Source organism: Leptonychotes weddellii, chromosome 9, assembly GCF_054177405.1.
Source record: "Leptonychotes weddellii isolate Sample4059 chromosome 9, ASM5417740v2, whole genome shotgun sequence".
Lineage (NCBI taxonomy): Eukaryota > Metazoa > Chordata > Mammalia > Carnivora > Phocidae > Leptonychotes > Leptonychotes weddellii.
Genome location: NC_138377.1, coordinates 100,100,910 through 100,117,865, shown reverse-complemented (window position 1 = coordinate 100,117,865; position 16,956 = coordinate 100,100,910). Strand labels below are relative to the sequence as shown.

The window sequence follows — 16,956 nt, the reverse complement described above, 5'->3', positions numbered from 1 at the left end:
AGCCTGGTGATGGGTATTAAAGAGGGCACATATTGAATGGAGCACTGGGTGTTATACGCAAACAACGAATCATGGAACACTACATCAAAAACTAATGATGTAATGTATGGTCATTAACAAAAAAAAAGTATGTTCTCTGACCACAGTGAGTTAATCTAGAAATAAGTAACAGAAATATAGATGAGAAACCCCCAAATATTTAAAAATAAATACACATCTAAATAATACATGGGTCAAAGGGGGAGACACACAGAAAACTAGAAAATATTTTGAACTGAAAGAAAATGAAAATGCAACTTATTAAACTTTGTGGGAAACAACAAAGGCAGTGTTTAGAGAAAGTTTACAGCATTAATGCTACATTAAAAAAGAAAAAAAAAACCTTAAGTCTGTAACCTAAGTTTCTACCTTAGGAAACTACAGAAAGAAGAGCAAATTAAGCCTAAATCAAGAAGAAAAAATGAAATAATAAAAATTAGAACAGTATTAATGAAAATGAAAACAGGAAAACAACACAAAAAGCAAGACTAAAAGCTGCTTATTTGAAAATATCAATAAACTGATAAACTCTAGCCAGGCACCAAGAAAAAAATAAAGAGCCACAAATTACTAATACCAGGTATGAAAGGAGGGCCATCACCCTTGCTCTCACAGGCATTAAAAGGATAATAAGGGGATACTACAAATAACTCTATGTCCACATTTCAGTAACTTAGATAAAACAGACCAAATACTTAAAAAAAACATGAGCTATGAGAACTCACACAAGAAGAAATAGATAACTTCAACAGCCCTATGACTATTAAAGAAATGAAGTCAATAATTTAAAACTTTCTTTTTTTAAAAAAAGATTTATTTATTTTTGAGAGCGAGACAGTGAGTAGTGTGGAGAGGCAGAGGGAGAGAGTGTCTCTAGCAGACTCCGAGCTGAGCCCAATGCAGGGCTTGATCTCACGACCTCAAGATCATGCCCTGAGCTGAAACCAAGAGTCGTTTGCTTAACCGTATGTGCCACCCAGGTGCCCCAATTTAAAACTTCTATAAAGAAAGCACCAGGCCCAGACAGTTTCACTGGTGAATTCACTGGTGAATTTCACAAAGGACAAATAATACTAATGCCCCATAATATCTTTGCAAAAATAGAAACAGAAAGAACACTTACCAAGTCATTCTATAAAGCATTATCTTAATATCAAAACTGTTACCAGAAAACTAAAAACCAGTGTATCTCATGAACACAGATGCAAAAATCCTTAGGAAAATATTAGCAAATGACTGAATAAATATATGGGGGAGAACAATCTCCTGAACAGAAGAATTTAAAATAGTTTATGTAGATACTCTGTCCAAAAGGAAGTGGTGTGTGACTCCCAACTCCATAAGCGTGGGCTGTGTACAGTGACTTCTTCCAAAGTGTATGATACAGAAAAGTAAAAGAGAAGTCACTTCACAGTGGAGACACCTGCGAAGTACTACTCTCAGCCAAGTGATCAGGGTCAACATCCACACTGGTCAGTCATGTTGATAGCTTATACCTTGATATGATGTGATGAGAATGAAAATTTACCTCTTTGGTCCTCCTCCCCCAAAACAATATTCCCAGTATAATCATGAGAAAAATATCAAGACAATTCTTTTTTTTTTTTTTAAGATTTTATTTATTTATTTGACAGAGAGAGGCACAGTGAGAGAGGGAACACAAGCAGGGGGAGTGGGAGAGGGAGAAGCAGGCTTCCCGCCGAACAGGGAGCCCGATGTGGGACTCGATCCCAGGACCCTGGGATCATGACCTGAGCCGAAGGCAGACGCTTAACGACTGAGCCACCCAGGCGCCCAATATCAAGACAATTCTTAATAAAAGCACATTCTACAGAATATCTGACCAATGCTCCTTCAAACTGTTAAGGTCATCGAAAACAAGGAAACTCTGAGAGACTATCACAGCCAAGAGGAGTCTAACGAGATATGATGACTAAATGTAATGTGGCATTCTGGATAGGACTGGATAAACAAAAAGGACGTAAGATAAAAACTAAGGAAATACGAATAAAGTATGAATTTTAGTTAACAAAAAAATGTATGTTTACATTATATTGTTTAATTAACTGTGAAAAATACCAATACCAACCAAGATGTTGTTAACATCTTACATTGTTAACAACAGGGGAAATGGTGTGGAATGTGTAAGAACTCTTTGTACTATCTTCATAACTCTTCTATAAATCTAAAGCTATTCTAAAATTAAAGGTTTATTAAAAAATACAGATAGAAAAGAAAATTGGACCTAAATAAAGATCAAATTAGTAGACTGCAAAGTAATTCTAGGGATTTTGCCAGAACAAAACACTCAAGTACAAGTGACATGTAAAGGAAAAGTTTAAGAGGAGATAAAAGAAAAAGCAGCAAGAGCAATAAATGGTCAAATATTTAACATCATAAAATTTTTCTGGAACTAAACACATATAAGTGTGTTTTATTGTGTGTATTTATTTTTATTTTTATTTTTTTAAGTAGGCTCCATGCTGAGCCTAACATGGGGCTTGAACTCACGACCCTGAGATCAAGACCTGAGCTGAGATCAAGAGTAGGACGCTTAACCGACTGAGCCACCCAGGCACCCCTAGATGGAAGTCTGTTTTAAAGGGACCACTCAATGCTGGACAGTATGAATTGGAGGTGGAGGAAGAAAATAATCCGTATCATAAAAATGCAGAATTCAAAGGATGAAAGATAGAAATTCCATAGCTTACAGAGAATAAAACAGACGACTATTATATGAACAAGAAAAAGATTCCAAAGAGTATACTAAAAAGATAATGAAGCTTTGTATGAGAGCAAATATTATATTTTCAGATATGGGGTCTTAAATTTACTTTTCACACACCCTTTCTGAGAAATTTACTTCCAGGTACACTCTAGCAAAGTAAATTAAAACAACAAACCCAAGAAAGTGGAAATTGTAGTGCAAAGAATGTATCTGGGGAGAAGGCCCAGTGTGTGAAGAAGGCAGTGAAAGCGTGATGAAGTATTTAATTATCTGGTGAGGAGGAAGAGATCATGGTTAACCCTAAGTGCTGCTAAAAAAAATATGGCTCAATATGTACATAAAAATTTTAAAGGTAACCATTTGATAAATAGAAACCAATTAAGATGGGTTGGCAGGACTCACAAGGACATAAAAATAAGTGTAAAGCTGTCTACAGTCAATAAAAAAAAGGACACCAAAAGTTTGAAAATAAAAGAAAGTATTTATCAGGCAATGCTATTAAGAAGAAAGTAGGTTTAGTAATGTCAATATCAAACAAAACATAATTGAAGGTAACAAGAATTAATCAGGGAAAAATGAATGTTTCCTGCTGATAAAAATAAATACCATGTTTTCTAGATTCTATGATATACTTTTTCACACATTTTAAAGTCTATGAAATCAGGATGCATTTTATCTTCTTAGATTTGATGAAACACGATAATCCACAAGGAAAGTAAGTCATAATCCCAAATGCATTAATAACACAGCTTCTGAATATACAAAGCAAAGGTAGTTAGAAATACAAGAACTGAACAAATCTGCAACCATACCTTTCATAGAAATTTATTTTCTTAAAAATCGGCAGATCAAGTAGACAAAAAAATTAGGTAAGGCTCTAAAGGAGTTTACAAACACAATTAACAAGTTTGATCTAATAGACATTTACAAACTGTAATAGCAGCAAACATAACACCCACAGAACTGTCATCAAAAAACTGACCATGCATTACAGCACAAAAAGAATCTCAAATTCCAATGAATTGAGAAATGTGGTCAACTGCTGGCAGTAAAAGAGTAGGTCTGCAGGAAAGAATGTCCAATGAAGAGCATAGAGTTTTTAAAATAATTGATATGCAAGAAAGGGGAAGGAAGTAGACTAGAAAAACCTAATAGGATCTTGCAGGTATCTGAGGCCCAATGGAAGTTGGTGCTTATGAATTTAGTAACAGTCTTCCAGGGTTGTGAGAGAACAGCACACTCCAAAATGAAATAATTCCAAACTATGCAAATACCTGAAATGTCCACCAGCACAGCTGCTAAACAGCTAGGAGACTGGTGAGGGGCACAATGCAATGTGAACATAAACTCATAAAAATCCTTTACCAAGGCTACATATTTTGAGTATTCAAATAATTTCAAAGCAAGGGAATAAAAGTTGCATGTGATGATCCCACAGACTTTAGAGCTCTTCCTCTGAGGAACTAAATCCCAAAGGTAGAGAAGAACTCATCCGCTATCAGAGGAACGCACTCTATTGGAGAGTTTTGGTAGGTGTGTTCTCTGATAAGCAGCCCTTGCAGTCAACTGCTGGTTTAAATAAATGACTTATATAAACAGTTGAAGGAAGTTATAAAATAAAATGAACACAAAATACTCCTCCCATTCTTGTGTGCAGGAGAGATGTTTCAATTTTAAGGAAGTCATCTGACATTTTCCTGACATCAAAAGCACTCATTAAAAAAGGTGTGCCAGATGCTAATGACGCACCTACCACAGCAGTGAGCCCGGAAAAAAGATCACCTTCTCTCCTTTCATCCTAAATCAAAACGCTGTCTCCTCAATAAGATTATAACACCCCAGAAAAAAGGAAAGACAAAATGTGTAAAGATATTTTTGCTTGTTACCCATTTAGGCCAATAAAAAGAGAAAACTGACTTTGTTCCAACGTGCTTAATGATTTACATTAACTCTAATCACAACTAGTTTTCCAAGACATAGCTGAGAGATAAAGAGCATTAGCATTTTTTTAAGATTCAGATTCAGAAGCCCAAATTCTAGCAGTTTTTATTTCCTCAGATTATATAAAAAGTGATAGGATTCAGCAGTACTTAATCCAGATCTTGAAGTTTGACAAGAAACATCAATTACTTAGTTTGTAGTAAAGGAATGTAAAATGAAGAGGAATCCTAAAAATTAGGAGAAATTTGTCATCATACTAGAATCCAGCTAAAAAATCTCTTCACATTCTTTTTATATTTGAGGTCTACAATGCTCAGGTACACACTGTAGATGAGGAAACTCAGGGAGTGATTCTGGTGATAAATAAAGGTTGTTTCTTAAGATATGCATACATATGAGGACAGTATTACAGTAGTTACGATGTAGTAGTAGCATTTAAAATGCTAATACTATAGGAAAACCTAACTCAAAATGCGTATCAAATTATACCATACTTTTTAATTTCTGGTGATCTCTTAAGAGTGCATCAAAATGGGAGTTGTTCTCAACACCAACAGCACTATAACCAAAAATGAAAAACACACTGATCCAGCATTGAAACTACATGAAATAAAGTCTATAAGCAGCCAGATTGTCAGTGATGTCTTTTAGACCCAAATGATATTCTGCCAACTATGATATTATTGTGTAATGTAATCGACTCTTAAATATAGCTACCAATTAAAAGATAATTCAGACATACTATCTTCCTTCTGGTGTTTTAGCACTGCATAATGGATTCTTTCTTTATAACAAAATAACAGCACCAAATTAAAATTCAAGCTGGCTCTCTGATAATGTCTAAATCCATCTTTGTGTCCAGAAAGGTCATTTACTGAACTTTTATTTAATTGCTTAAAACCAAAATTCATAATTGAGGCACTAAGTTATTACCTGGATCTCACAAGTTATGGCCTCAAAATTCATGACTTTTGTCAAAGATGAAATGTTAAACATTAAACAAACAAATCATATTTTAATTATATTTCTACCTCTCCAAAGCTCTCTAAAAACAGAGCAATTATTACAGCACAACTCAACAGTAATGGGGACAACTAAGTAGACTAAGATCATAACCTTGGACTTATACAGAGAATCTCTCTGCTTGTATTTAGTGTGAAACTTAAATCTTTTTCTCTCCCTTAAGTATCCAAAAAATTACAAATCTTGTCTTCTCTTCCTTTGTAGGAACATCTATCTGACATTTATTAAATATTTACCATGTATGTGCCACTGAGGGATAAGAGTTTCTCTTTCCACTGTCAATACCCAGTTGAGGGTCTTAAATATCCTATCTGATGTGGCACACAATTCTTCTAATCAGTACCACAGATTTTATATTTTTCTCTCTCAACTCAGTCAACACACCTCCAATAGACCAATCCTTGTGTACTACTTGTACACAAAGTGTTACTTGTTTCTTCATGTACCTAAAAATTGCTGGGGTATTCTAGCTACTCAGCAAATCCCACCCAGCCTTCTGACCTGGTATTAAATAAACTGGTCTAGATACACCTTCCACGATGTATATTCTTGTATTCCTACTTTCTGAACACTGGTAAGCTCTTCTTCAAATGCACTTTGAGCCTTCTTACTTATACATCCTAAATGTCATTCTTTTTCATCTTTGTGTAACCTGACCAATCTACAGTCTTACTCTTCCTTCTGTGCTCAGCTCAAACGCCAAATTCTTCAAGAAGCCATCCTTGTCTGTCATTTCTTACCATTCAGAATTACAGCAGTACTCTGCCATTTAGCACAGCTTGCACTGCAATTCTTTAGATTCATAATTCAAAATCTCTACCCTGGTACTGTTCACAGCCCTTCAGATTCAATAAATTGGCAATAATTGGAACAACTGCAGAATATACTGTCCAGGGCCAGATAACTATGAGAATGAGAAGAAAGCACTTTTGATAATTATGCTGGGACAAAAGACATAAACTAGGACTGTCTCAGGCACACTAGATGCATGGTCACCCTTGCAAAATGGTACACTTGACAAAGCTTGTCCATAAGTGTAACCACAATAGATTCAAAGGACTGCACTTGAAATTAAAAGACTGTAAATGATCTTTGTCTTGAAAACATTCAACAGTGAATTCTGAAACTGAAAACATAGATATCAGCCCTGACTTTGATGCTAACTAGCGATGTGATATAAGGCAATTCACTTAGAACTGAGTGTCCAGCTCAGCTAAACTAGACACTTGGATCTCTAAGATCCCTTCTAACCAGACTCTACGATTTTATATTCTCTCTCCTTCTGGTCTATGTATTAGGGGTCTCTGCTAGGTAACTAGGAATCTCTTTTTACACAGTACACATACTCAATAAAATACTTGGTTTAAGAAAACAAATTTGCTTTAATATATTAATAAACTATACCTGTCTTAGCACGGTCTTAGCACTTACATGACATGATTCATCTTCCAGGAAAAAAATGTTATAATAGAAGATATTATATTTGAAGATAAGAAAATATCTGGAGATAGTTGCCAAATACTCTAAGCAACCTATTTATTTTTCTCCCATAGCATTTTGTTTTCAAGAAATAAAAACTCAAAAAGTTTTAAACTATCCTAACGAAGTAAAATCACTATGTCTACACACCTGATTGCAATATTCCAAATTTAATTTTTAAATTTTAAATAAAAATTTAAATTTGGCTTTTCAAATGTTTACAATACATTGTTTGTCCTTCCCTTGCCACCTTCAGACATTTTCAACCTCACTCCACAGATATAAGCACAATTAACAGATTGTTGTGTAGATTTATAAAACTTTGTTATACATACAAGCACATATACATCAACAGTAGACCCTTGAACAACACAGGTTGGAAATGCACAGTTCACTTAATACGTGGATTTTTTTTCAATAAATATATTAGAATTTTTTTGGAGATTTGCAACAATTTGAAAAAATTCACAGATGGAACCTCACAGCCTAGAAATATCCAAAAAAATTAAGAAAAAGTTAGGTATGTCATGAATATATAACATATATGTAAATACTAGTCTATTATATAATTTACTACCATAAAACATACACAAATTTAAAATACACGAAGTAGGCTCCATAGCTCAGGGGTTAGAGCACTGGTCTCGTAAAATACACGAAGTTAAAATTTATCAAAACTTATGCACACACAGACTATTCATGGTGCCATTTGCATTTGAGAAAAATGTAAGCAAATGTAAAGACAGTATTAAATTGTAACTCATAAAATTAACTGTAGTGCATACTGTGCTACCGTAATAATTTTGTAGCCACCTCTTGTTGCCACTGTGGTGAGCAAAGATGTTGCAAGTTTCCACTTAAAACACTGTGTGAAGCTAATCATCCCTGTGTGACACCAATCATCTCTGCATAAGCAGTTCACCTCTCCAGCAAATTGTGTACTGCCGTAAAAGGTAATCTCATGGTTTGCAGGATTAGTAAAGTTTCCAGGGAGTCAAAAGTTATAGGCAGGTTTTTGACTGCATGGAGGTTGGTGCCTCTAGCCCCCGTTCACAGGTATTGTTGAAGGATCAACTGTTTATCCTTCTGTCTTATCTCTTCTACAAATGAAATCAGACTACATATACTTTTCTGCAACTTAAATAATAATATAACTCAGATATTTTTCCACATCTACCGTATTTACCTTACACAGACCTACCTTATTTTTTAACAGCTACCTAAGTGTTCCATTGTATTCATGTTATTTAATCAGCCCCCTTATTAACTGCATGGACCACACTGTCTCCAGGTTTACCCTCATCTAACATAAATATCTTTAAATACTTGGTAGCTATACATGCAAGATAAATTTATATAAATAGGGTTATTTGAATATGAATTCTAAATTATTAAACTGCATTTCAAAAAAATTTACACTGCCATCAAGAACACAAAAACTAAGTCTCCTCATATTCCAGTCTGATGATAAAAGAGCAGGTAAAAAAAGAAAAAAAGGTAAACCTGTAAGTACCACCATGTCCATAAAACATTGTTCAGTAAAGTCACAAAAAATATGATTTCACTTCTGCAAATAAAAAGGTAATACATCATGTGTGTCTATGTATGTGTGAGTATATAAAATACACACATACCGGCTTCCTCTAAGGCTTGGGTCTCAACTGACATATCCCATCAGAGAGGCCTTCTCTGTCCTGTTTAACTCCCTATATACCCTCATTAATTCTTTATCAGAGCATTCTTTTCATTTCCTTTAAGTAGGCATAAAATCTATAATTATTTTATTTATTTATTTACTTGCTCAATGTCCGCATGTGCTTACAGTACATAAGCACTATGAGGGCAGAGACTCATGCCTGCTTGTTGGCAATTTCATCCCCACCACTTAGCACAATGAATACACAATTTCATACAGCATATGGAATTTTTCTCAACAAATACTGAATGAATAAATACACAATGTTTGTTAACAAGGGCTATCTCTAGAAAGTGAGATTAAGGGAAGGGTTAAAAGGTACAGTTTTATTTCAGTCAATTACACATTCTTATTTTTGACAATGAACATGCGTTATGTTTATTTAAAACTATTTTGTGCAAGTTTAGTTTTAAGCAAACCATTTCAGATGCCCTGCAATCTGGTCACACAAGATTTTTTTCTTATTTTGCAAATCCAAATGTTCTAACTGAATATTAAATGGATTACTGTTGTCTACTTGAAAAAGTTCTCAAACCTTGCTTTGTGAAGTTAACCTTTTATCTTCATTTGAATTTAATGTTGACTACTAAAATCCCAGTCAGTAGCTTTGCCTTTGTACATTCCTTCAAATTACTATTACCTTAGAGTTACAGAGTATTTACAATTTACAAAATGCTTTACATATACAGTTGGCTCTTGAACAACATGGGTTGAACTGTGCAGGTCCACTTATGCACAATTTTTTTTTTTTTGGATAAATACAGTACAGTACTGCAAGTGTATTTTCTCTTATTATTTTCTTAACAGTTTCTGTGCTCTAGCTTACTTTATTTTAAGAATATAGCCTAAAATACATATAACGTATAAAATATGTGTTAATTGACAGCTTACCTTACTGGTAAAGGCTTCCAGCCAACAATAGGTTATTACTAGTTAAGTTTTGGGGGTATCAAATTATATACAGGTTTTTGATTGTGCAGGGAGGTCAGCACCCTTAATCTCCATGTTGTTCAAGGGTCAACTTTAGCATTCTATTTGCCTGTCAGAGGTGTGCTGTGCAGAGATTACTGTTTATACTTACAGATAAGGAAAATGATGTTCAGAGAGATTAACTACCTCATCTATAGTGGGGCTGGGACATGAAGCCAGTAATTCAGATCTTTAGTATGAGGTTTGTTTCACTACACATATTGTGGCAAGTAACTGCAATGCCCCGACTTTCTGCAAACAGTATCTATTTCAATACCTAGACAGAAAAAATGTTCTGAAATTCATCTTATATTTAATGCATATATTTCTTTTTTTTAATTTTTAAAAAGATTTTATTTATTTTGACAGAGAGAGCCCTAGAGAGAGAGCAAGCATGAGTGGGGGCCAGAGGGAGAGGGAGAAGTAGGCTCCCCACTGAGCAGGGAGCCCGAATTGGGGCTCGAACCCAGGATGGAATCACAACCTGTGCATAAGGCAGACACTTAACTGACTGCCATCCATGTACCCCTAATACATATAATATTTCTAAAACAGCTGCATTTAATAGAATATAAGGAAGTCATATAACCTAAACCCTTCATTTTGCAGAAAATAAAAATCAGAGAATTTCAATACCTGAACCAATCACTCAGCAAGTTAATGGCAGACAAGAATTAGAACCCAGGCATTGACATTAGATGCATTTTCAATCACGGAAAGTTCCTAGCCATGGAATTCACAATTAAGAAGTCAAATTTCATCATAGCTGTCTTGAGTTAAAACTTTTCTTTAAGTTATAATTACTACTATAAAAAAGCAAAATAACTGATTAGAATTTATCCTTTGGTTAAAATCAATATTCAAAAAATAAAATAAAATCAACACCAACTATCATACATCCTAGTGTTTCAGACTTAAAATATTCCACTAATGACTAATGATTTCCTACTATCTAGCCAACATTTAATCATGCCAGGTCATTAGTCACTTATTCCAGAACTTCTATTATTCAATATTTACCTTAGATACTATATGGAATTTTTTTGGAAATATTTGTCAAAAAAAAAAAAAGTAAAGCTCAATATGTATCCTTATCTCTCATGGCCATAATATCCTAGAAGTCATTTAATGAGTTGGTAAAGTATGAATTTCCTTTACTAAAAACAAATTCATGTTACTCACTTTTCACCAACCCATCTTCCCTTATTGGAACTAAAAAACTGCCAAGTATCAGCCTTGCTATGAATGAATGTACAAAGAAAAAAAACTCTTGTGTTTTTGAATTTAAATCTTACAAGATAATTCTGGAATCTATTTTTAAATTCAAAGTGACAGGAAGAAAGGCTAATAAAAAGTTAATGGACAAAACACATTTTACTTAATTCTTACTACTCTTTTTTTTTTTTTTAAGATTTTTTATTTATTTATTTGACAGACAGACACAGTGAGAGAGGGAACACAAGCAGGGGGAGTGGGAGAGGGAGAAGCAGGCTTCCTACTGAGCAGGGAGCCCGACGCGGTGCTCGATCCCAGGACCCTGGGATCATGACCTAAGCCGAAGGCAGACACTTAACGACTGAGCCACCCAGGCACCCCAATTCTTACTACTCTTAACTGCAGTAATTTATAATGCCAATACTTAAAAAAAAAATCATTCAGTAGACAATGATAAGATAAAGTATTTGAGCACAAAATGACAGATAATATTAATTTAACTGGCAGCAAATAAAAATAGTTATGATTAAATGTTTTTAAAACTACAAGATCTTCTAAAATCAAGAGCTGCTGTTCCTAGAAATGCATAAAAGTAAATATTAAAAATAGCATTTTAAATAAAAGAAAGTTATGTTTGACACTGAACTCCTAGAAACACAGAGTAGAGTAACGATTACCAGGGACTGAAGGGTGAGGGAAATAGGGAGATGTTGGTTAAAGGGTACAAACCTCCATTTAGGAAGGAATAAGGTCTAGGGATGGAATGCGACTCTAGTAAACAATACTATACCGTGTAACTAAAAGTTGTAGGAGAGTTGAACTCACCATGTTCTTCCCATAACAATAAGGAAATGCTGATTATGTGAGGTAAAAAATGTGTTACCTAACCTTACTGTGTTAAACATTTTACAATACACCTTAAATTTACACAATGTTAAATGTGGATTATATCTCAATAAAGCTGGAGGAATAAAAAGAAAGTATGTTTGAAACATACTCATTCTCGAATTCTACTTCCCAATTAGAAATTTTGCTTCCTAGTGTTGTTGCTTATATAAGACACTGTTCTTAGTGTCTTATATATTTTAACTATAATTAAAAAATTTCATTTTACATTCAAAGGTGATAATTAACTTAAAAACTATGCTGTCCAAATTATATCACAGGCCAATTGTGGGTGCTCCGAAGTACCTTCTTGCAACCAAGCACTAGCCAGCAGGCAGATGGCCAATATTATAGGCAGTACCCAGTAGGAATCAGGAAATTCCCTCTACAGAAATAAAACTTGGTCTCAAAGATGCTCAAATACTTTTGATATTATTTTTAAACCAGATGCATGAAGGTAAACACCATCACAAGAGATTTCTCCCCCCACCCCCTTTTAAGATTTTATTTATTTGAGAGAGAAAGCGAGAGAGCCCACACGCATGAGCCAGGGCAAGGGCAAAGGAGGAGGGAGAGGGACAAGCAGACTCCATACTGAGCACAGAACCCGACTTGGGGCTCGATTTCACGACCCTGAGATCATGACCTGAGATGAAACCAAGAGTCTTGGAGGCTTAACCGACTGAGCCACCCAGGCACCCCTCTTTCCACTTTCAGTAAATTTTTTTTTTTTTAAAGATTTTTATTTATTTATTGAGAGAGAGAGAATGACAGAGAGACAGCATGAGAGGGTGGAGGGTCAGAGGGAGAAGCAGACTCCCTGCTGAGCAGGGAGCCTGATGCGGAATTTGATCCTGGGACTCCAGGATCCTGACCTGAGCCGAAGGCAGTTGCTTAACCAACTGAGCCACCCAGGCGCCCTCCACTTTCAGTAAATTTACTCCACGGTGTTTCTAGCACTTAAGTGTCTCTCAGATATCAGCCACAAAGATGTGCTAGCAAACTCTCTGTGGTTTGCAGTTCTGTAAACAATTCCTCCTTGGAGTCAGTCACCATTGCGTACTTCTTAGTTATTCACACACCAAGTCTGACTTTCTTCTGTTATTCTTGTATTTGTGACTCTCCTGCCCTTCTTCTGCCTTTTTCCACCTACCCCCAACTTTTTTTTATTTAAAAACTTTTACCTGAAACAGACTTCCACTGACCAGAAATAACTTAGAATCACAAACTATCAGGGCTGAAAGATTCCTATCATTTATGCCTGTGTTTGGCAAGCTCCTTCTGTAAAGGGCCAGAGTAAATATTTCAGGCTTGTGGGTCATATGATCTCTGTCTAAACTACTCATCTCTGCCAGTACAGTGTGAAAACAACTACAGACCAGACACAGACAATCAGTAAACAAGTGTGGCTGTGTCTCAATAAAACTTTACTTACAAAAACAGGAGGCTGGCTGGCCTTGGCCTAAGGCCACTGTTTGCCAACCTCTATTTTGTCCACCCTCCTTTGAATATCTCTATATCAATGCTTCCCAAATTGTGCTCTTTAAGATTGTAATGGGTCTACTTAAAAAAAGACAAAAGTTCCATGGTCAAACAGATCTGGGAATGCTATATACACACATTCTACTTTACTCTTGGAGATTCACAATGGTAATGAATGCAAAGGGAAAGCGGCTCAAAGTAGGCCAGTTTCTATTCTTCCTCCTTCAGGCTGCTCAAGCCTCTTGGACTTGTCCTACCAAATCAGGGGCAGGAGTGAGGTCTACTGGAAATTGCTGTTTACTTCCTGCAATGCAACCCAACTCTTATGAAGGGAAGTGTTTGTAATTCTTCCATCTATGATGTTTTTGGCAGGAAGTCTCAAAATTATGTGTTTGGTATATTTTCTAAATTTCAGCACTGAAAGGTAGCTTTCGTATTAAGTTATGAAAAAACCTTTACTGATTATGAAAGGAATATATGGTTATTTTAGAAAATTGAAAAAATATTAGTATCCAAAGATAACCACTGTTAACATTTTGGTATGGGAATGTCTAAATGTGTGTATATAATTTTTTAAACTAAGTTCAGATTATTTGGTATATATAGTTTTGTATTTTACTTCTCTACTTGACATTATACCCTAAGATTTTTTCTGATACCATTAAAGAGTGTTCAGAGAAGTGGTTTTTTAATGGCCAAGTAACTTTTCCATCACAATGTTGTACTATAATTATTTTAACTACCTCCTCTATTTGGGGACAAGTCCTTTCCTATTCTTTCTCTATTTATCCCTATTTTTTTCTTTTTAAATTACAAATGCTGATATAAACCAGTCTTTGTCCAAATCTTTGATTTCTTTCTTAGGAAAAAATTCCTAAAAAAACAATTAATGGGTTGAGTTGGTAATTTTTAAAATATGATTGTCAAAATGGTTTTAGTAAATGATGTAACAATTTATATTTTCACTGAGTGACAGAAAGGAACAACCCTAACCACACCCTAGCCAACCATTATAATGTAATGTTCATTAAAAGATAAAATCTTCATTAGGCAAAAACGACATCTCACTGACTTAATCTTACATCTTTGATTGTGAAGTGGAACATTTGTCATGTTTAGAAATTACCTTTGCTCTATTGTGAACTGTATGTTTATGTTAATTATTTTATCATATCCATTTGTATGCACTCTTATATATTCGGAATATTAAATTTCTTCCCTACCTTGTCTCTTTAGAGTAGTTCTCATACTTTATATACAGAAGAATTACATTTTTATACCCTAAAATACCAACTTTCCATCTGTATTCTTACTTCTTTTATATGTAAAAGCAAGTGGCAAGACTCTTCTACCATCTTTCAACATTTTTAAGGATTCAATTAAAATTTTAACTCTATATTTTATTTTGACACAAGGTAAATACATAATTTAATTCTTTACAAATCACCAATTGTCCACATATCATGTAATGTAGGAATCTTTCAATCCACACTGATTTGTGATTTCACTTTTTCATACATTCAAATATTATAAAGTGCATTTAAGTTTCTTTTCCCAGCTTCCTATAGGCCACCATATTTTTTAAATGATGTGCACAAGAAAGAGATTAAAGACATTTTTTTAGAATCAGCAGAATAGAAGAGGTTCTATTAGAAATAATTTAAATACCTGGAAATGATAAGAAGGAAAAAACAGTAAGGGAATAAATGCTATCTTTAAGTATATAAAATAAGAGGTTGAGATGTAAGTCCATAGAAAACTGTGGTGGTTTAAGACAGAAACAAGAATGAATTTTTTGATCATTAGAAAAAAAAACACATGGTACAAAGTTTATCTAAAGATTATAGCAATGGTATACATGCAGATCTTCAAGACAATATGCAAGGATGAACTCTAGCTAAGACAATCGTATGAAGGCAGAGAAGTAAGACTAGATAATATATGATCCCTTATAACTCCATTTACTAAAGAGAGAGTTAAGGAGTTTTAATTTACAATACTGTAAAAGACTACCACATAAAAACTGGGAACACAATATTCTCTACATATAAGAAAATAAAATACTTAGCTGCCTTAATTTGTAACAAGAGTTTGGTTAAAACTCTTAAAATTTATCAAAACCAAAGCCTATTGTTCTCTTCTTCAACCTCTTTCCTGATCATCTGACATGAACTGCCCTCTGATTCTAGACATTTTTACCTAGTTTTCTATTATAACCTAAACCCAACACATCTTAAACTGATGCTTTACATCCTGAACAAACCAGCTCTATTACTTTCTTTTTAAACTTATTGGCATAAAGTTGTTCTTAATATTCCCTTATATCCTCTTAAAGTCTATAGGATTCGTATAGGATTTTTCATTCTTGATATTGGTAATTTTGTTTTTCTTGATTGGAGTGGTTAAACACATTCCAATTAAATTGATCTTTCCAAAGGACCACCCTTGGTTTCATTTACTTTGTTTTCCATTTCATTTATTTCTTTTATCATTTTCTTCTTCTGAATGCTCTAGATTTAATTTGCTCTTTTTTATCTAGCTTTTAAAAGCTTCCTTCAAGAGGTGCCTGGGTGGTGCAGTTGGTTAAGCATCCGACTGTTTTGGTTCAGGTCCTGATCTCAGGGTTGTGAGATTGGGCATTGTGCTCAGCACAGAGTCTGCTTGGGATTCTCTCTCCCTCTCCCTCTGCCCCTCCCACTCATGCTCTCTCTCTAGGATAAAAAATCTAAAAAATAATAATAATAAATAAATAAAAGTTTCCTTCAAAACACTATGTTAACTGCATTCCACAAATTTTGATAAGTTGTATTTTCATTCAGTTCAAAATAGCTTCTAATTTCCTGTGACTTGTTCTTTGACCCATGTATTATTTAGAAGGCTGTTTAATTCCCAAATATTTGAGGATTTTCCAGTATCTGTTATTGAGTTTTAGTTTAATGCCACTGAAGTCAAAGAATATACTTTGAATGATTTAAATGCTATTAAATGTTTTGAGACTTGTTTTAAGCCCTAAAGGATTTATATTTAATGCAATAATTGATATAGATTCAAATTTACTGTCTTGCTTGTTTTTATTTGTCCCATTTATTTTTTCCTTTTTCTTTTCCTTACTTCTTTTAGATTAATTCTTAAGATTCCACTGTATTTCCACTATTGACTTATTAGCCAAATCTTTCTCTACTTTTTAGTAGGTCCCCTAAGTTTTATGATAGGCATTTTTAAATGATCACAGTCTACTTCATATATTATGATCTGATATGCGATATAAGGATCTTACAAGTTTATTTTCAATTCTACTGTAATTTTTTTGTTAAAAAAAAGTTTTTGTTAAAAACTTCACTGCTTTGGGGGCGGAGCAAGACGGCGGAGGAGTAAGAGACCTGGATTTCGTCTCCTCTCAGGAATTCAGCTGGATAGGGATCAAACCATTCTGAACACCTACAAACTCAACAGGAGATCGAAGAAAAGAAGAGCAACAACTCACTCATCAGAAAAGCGA

The 16,956-nt window shown here is 34.4% G+C and overlaps 1 protein-coding gene across 1 annotated transcript in view; it reads right to left on the bottom strand.

Moving 5' to 3' along the window:
- NEO1 (neogenin 1) overlaps nt 1–16,956 on the bottom strand; it is a 212,546-nt gene that overhangs the window by 85,753 nt on the left and 109,837 nt on the right. Inside the window, exon 8 of the mRNA XM_081831880.1 lies at nt 5,198–5,267. Within this exon, the coding sequence (XP_081688006.1) occupies nt 5,198–5,267 (70 nt within the window). The remainder of the gene's footprint in view (nt 1–5,197; nt 5,268–16,956) is intronic.